Source organism: Sapajus apella, unplaced genomic scaffold (assembly GCF_009761245.1).
Source record: "Sapajus apella isolate SASKATOON/1434 unplaced genomic scaffold, GSC_monkey_1.0 scaffold68, whole genome shotgun sequence".
NCBI lineage: Eukaryota > Metazoa > Chordata > Mammalia > Primates > Cebidae > Sapajus > Sapajus apella.
The window spans coordinates 1116731-1121245 of NW_022437008.1; the positions used below are offsets into that span (position 1 = coordinate 1116731).

The 4515-nt window shown below is 51.6% G+C and overlaps 1 protein-coding gene across 1 annotated transcript in view; it reads right to left on the reverse strand.

Moving 5' to 3' along the window:
• LOC116530594 (cytochrome P450 2S1) overlaps positions 1-4515 on the reverse strand; it is a 16847-nt gene that overhangs the window by 3596 nt on the left and 8736 nt on the right. The window contains exons 6-7 of the mRNA XM_032248702.1: positions 3633-3774; positions 173-360 (exon numbers count right to left, since the gene is read on the reverse strand). Coding sequence (XP_032104593.1) covers positions 173-360; positions 3633-3774 — 330 coding nt within the window. The remainder of the gene's footprint in view (positions 1-172; positions 361-3632; positions 3775-4515) is intronic.

Consider the following 4515-nt stretch of genomic DNA (forward strand, 5'->3'; position numbering starts at 1 on the left):
GGAGAAAAATGCAGGAGTGTGGGGGTGGGGTTGGAGGAGAAAGAGAGAGAGAGAGAGAGAGAGCGAGAGAGGGAGCGAGGGAGGGCGAGAGAGCAAGAGTTAATAACAAAGTGCCTGACAGCAACCCACCCGGGCTCAGGCCACCAGGGGCCGAGGCAGTACGCATACCCACCTGGGGCAGGGTGTACCCTCGGAAGCGGGTGGTTCGCATGAGGCTGCGGGGTATTCCCATGGGCACCAGCGCCAGCAGCCGCTGCGCCTCGTGCAGAACTGCGTCGGTGTAAGGGAGGCGGGTGCGGTCCCCAAGGCTTGGTGCCTGGCCAGCCCCCAGCTCCCGAGTCAGCTCCTCCCGTATCCGCTCTGCAAGCAAGAGGAAGGTGGGGGTCAGGCAGGGATAGGGCACAGGGGTCCTCCTCCTCTCGGAAGCCCATCTGCTTGCCTAGCTGTGGTTTGGGGTGAGGCTGACAGGTGAGGAGTGGTCCCCAGCCCTCAGTGAGCCCAAAGACCACACATCTTGTGTGTTGGGTGTTCCATCTATCTTTTCTCTCTCTCTCTCTTTTTTTTTTTTTTGAGATGGAGTTTCGCTCTTGTAGCCCAGGCTGGAGTGAAATGGCGCGATCTCAGCTCACTGCAACCTCTGCCTCCCAGGTTGAAGCGATTCTCCTGCCTCAGCCTCCTGAGTAGCTGGGATTACAGGCATGTATCACCACACCCAGCTAATTTTGTATTTTTAGTAGAGACAGGGTTTCTTCATGTTGGTCAGGCTGGTCCTGAAATCCTGACTACAGGTGATCTGCCCATCTCGGCCTCCCAAAGTGCTGGAATTACAGGCGTGAGCCACCAAGCCCAGCCTCTTTCTTTTTTTTTTTTTTTTTTTTTTGAGCCAGGGTCTTATTCTGTTGCCCAGGCCGGAGTGCAAGTGGTGCAATGACAGCTCACTGTAGTGGCCTCCACCAAACCTCCTGGGTTCAAGTGATCCACCTCAGCCTCCTGAGTAGCTATGACCACAGCCACATACCACCATACCCAGGTAATTTTTCTATTTTTGGTATAGACAGGGTCTCACTATGTTGGCCAGGCTGATCTTGAACTCCTAGCCTCAAGTGATCCTCCCACCTTGGCCTCCCAAAGTGCTAGGATTACAGGCATGAGCAACAACGCCTGGCTCATGTATACTTTCTTTCTTTTTTTTTTTTTTGAGACAGAGTCTTGCTCTGTCTTCCAGGCTGGAGTGTAGTGGTATGTGTGATCTCGGCTCACTGCAACCTCCACCCCCCAAGTTCAAGCAATTCTCCTGCCTCAGCCTCCCGAGTAGCTGGGATTACAGGTGCCTGCCACCACATGCAGCTAATTTTTTTTTTGTATTTTTAGTAGAGATGTGGTTTCACTAAGTTGGCCAGGCTGGTCTTGAACTCCTGACTTTGTGATCTCCCGCCTCAGCCTCCCAAAGTGCTAGGATTATAGGTGTGAGCCACCACACCCGGCCCTTGAGCTCTTTCTTTTTTTTTCTTTTCTTGAAAGCTCTTTCTTTCTTCTTTTTCTTCTTCTTTTAGAGGCAGGGCTGCTGTCACCCAGGCTGGAGTGCAGTGGTGCAATCATAGCCCGCTGCAGCCTCAAACTTCTGGGCTAAAGCAATCCTCCCACCTGCGCCTCCTACCTGTAGCTGGACTACAGGTACATGCCATCACAAACTGCTAATCTTTTTTCTTCTTTTTTGGTGGAGATGACGTTTCACTTTATTGCCCAGTGGTCTCGAACTCCTGGCCTCAAGTGACCTTCTTCCCCCTCCGCCTCCCAAAGATTTTTCTAAAATGTCAATCTGGGCCCGGTGCGGTGGCTCATGCCTCTTATCCCAGCACTTTAGGAGGTTGAGGCCAGCGGATCACTTGAGGTCAGGAGTTCAAGATCAGCCTGGCCAACAGGGTGAAACCCTTCTCTACTAAACATACAAAAGTTAGCTAGGCATGGCAGTGCATGCCTATAATCCCAGCTACTCGGGAGTCTGAGGCAGGAGAATTGCTTGAACCCAGGAGACAGAGGTTGCAGTGAGCCAAGATCAAACCACAGCATTCCAGCCTGGGTGACAGATTGAGACTCTGCCCCCCGACAAAAAAAATAATAATACCAGCCGGGCGTGGTAGCTCACGCCTGTAATCCCAGCACTTTGGGAGGCTGAAGCGGGAGGATCATGAAGTCAGGAGATCGAAACCATCCTGGCCAACATGGTGAAACCCCATCTCTACTAAAAATACAAAAATTAGCCGTGCATGGTGGCATGTGCTTGTAGTTCCAGCTTCTTGGGAGGCTGAGGCAGGAGAATCGCTTGAATCCAGGCGGCGAAGGTTGCAGTGAGCTGAGATCGTGCCACTGCACTCCAGCCTGGTGACAGAGCAAGACTCTGTCTCAATAAATAAAAATAATAAAATAAAATACCAATTTGACCCTGCCCTCCCCTGCTCAAAGTCATTCGATTGCTCCCCGTGGCTCAGGAGAAGGCACCTAACGTATCACTAAGGCAACGAGGCCTGCAGACCTCTGCCTTGTCTTTTGCTATGCCTCATACTGCAGTCAGCAGCTCCCAAACTTCGGGCTCCTCGACACCCCAAACGCCATGCCCATTGATACCTCCAAGATCTAGCTCTGCCTGTCCACTGTACCCACCCACTCTTCCCTCTAGAACCCACACTGTCCTTTGTTTTTTTTTTTTTTTTTTGAGATGGAGTTTCACTCTTGTTACCCAGGCTGGAGTGCAATGGCATGATCTCGGCTCACCGCAACCTCCGCCTCCTGGGTTCAGGCAATTCTCCTGCCTCAGCCTCCTGAGTAGCTGGGACTACAGGCATGCGCCACCATGCTCAGCTAATTTTTTGTATTTTTAGTAGAGACGGGGTTTCACCATGTTGACCAGGATGGTCTCGATCTCTTGACCTCGTGATCCACCTGCCTCGGCCTCCCAAAGTGCTGGGATTACAGGCTTGAGCCACCGCGCCCGGCCTTGTTTTTTTCTTTTTTGAGAGGAGTCTCGTTCTGTTGTCCAGGCTGGAGTGCAGTGGCGAGATCTCTGCTCACTGCAATGCCCACCTCCCAGGTTCAAACGAGTCTCCTGCCTCAGCCTCCTGAGTAGCTGGGATTACAGGAGATTGCCACCACCCCTGGCTAATTTTTTTTGTATTTTTAGTAGAGACAGCGTTCCACTATATTGGCCAGGCTGGTTTCAAACTCCTGACCTTGTGATTCCCCCACCTTGGCCTCCCAAAGTGCTGGGATTACAGGCGTGAGCTACCACGCCTGGCCGCACGCTGTCGTTTTTTGAGACAGTGTCTCTTTCTGTCACCCAGTCTGGAGTGCAGTGGTGTGATGTCCGCTTACTGCAACCTCTACCTCCTAGGCTCAAGTAATTCTCATGTCTCAGCCTCCTGAGTAGCTGGGATTACAGCTACTTGGCTAACTTTCGTATTTTCAGTTGAGATGGGGTTTCACTATGTTGGCCAGGCTGGTCTTGAACTCCTGTTCTCAAGTGATCAGACCGCCTCGGCCTCCAAAAGTGCTGGGATTACAGGCATGAGCCACCGCACCCAGCCCAGAACCCTTACTTCCTTTCCCAAGGCCTGGCAGGTGAAAAATGCTCTTACTTTGGACATGAGGGTATTTCATCAGGAGCAGGAGGGTATAGCCGACCGTGGCGCTGACTGTCATTGTCCCAGCAAACAGCAAATAAATGACTGTCATCAGCATGTTCTTCTCGGTGAATTCTGTGTGTGGGTTTTGTTCCTCCTGAAAGAAACCAGGCAGAGGGGCTGAGAGAACACAGGCTTCAGAAAGTAAATGTCCAGAACAGCCACGTCTGGGGTCAGCACCACAAATTAAAGTTTTGTCAGGGGTTTGTTTATTTATATATTTATGTTTTTATTATTTATTTTTTGAGATGGTGTCTCTGTCACCCACGCTGGAGTGCAGTGGCACGATCTTGGCGCACTGCAACCTCTGCCTCCCGAGTTCAAGCAATTCTCCTGCCTCAGCCTCCCAAGTAGCTGGGACTACAGGCCTGCGCCACCACACCTGGCTCATTTTTTTGTATTTTTAGTAGAGACAGGGTTTCACCATGTTTGCCAGGATGGTCTCGATCTCCTGATCCACCCTCCTCGGCCTCCCAAAGTGCTGGGATTACAGGTGTGAGCCACCTTGTCCAGCCATCAGGGAGCTTAGATAAATTTTGGGAAGGTTGGGAAGTAGACTTTTTTTTTTTTTTTTTTGAGACAGAGTCTTGCTTTGTTGCTCAGGCTGGAGTGCGGTGGCACAATCTTGGCTCGCTGCAACCTCCGCCTCCCAAGTTCAAGCAATTCTTCTGCCTCAGCCTCCCGAGTAGCTGGGATTACAGGTGCCTGCCACCATACCCGCTTAATTTTTGTATGTTTAGTGGAAATGGGGTTTCACCATGTTGCCCAAGCTGGTCTCAAACTCCTGACCTCAGGGGATCCACCTGTCTCGGCCTCCCAAAGTGCTGGGATTACAGGC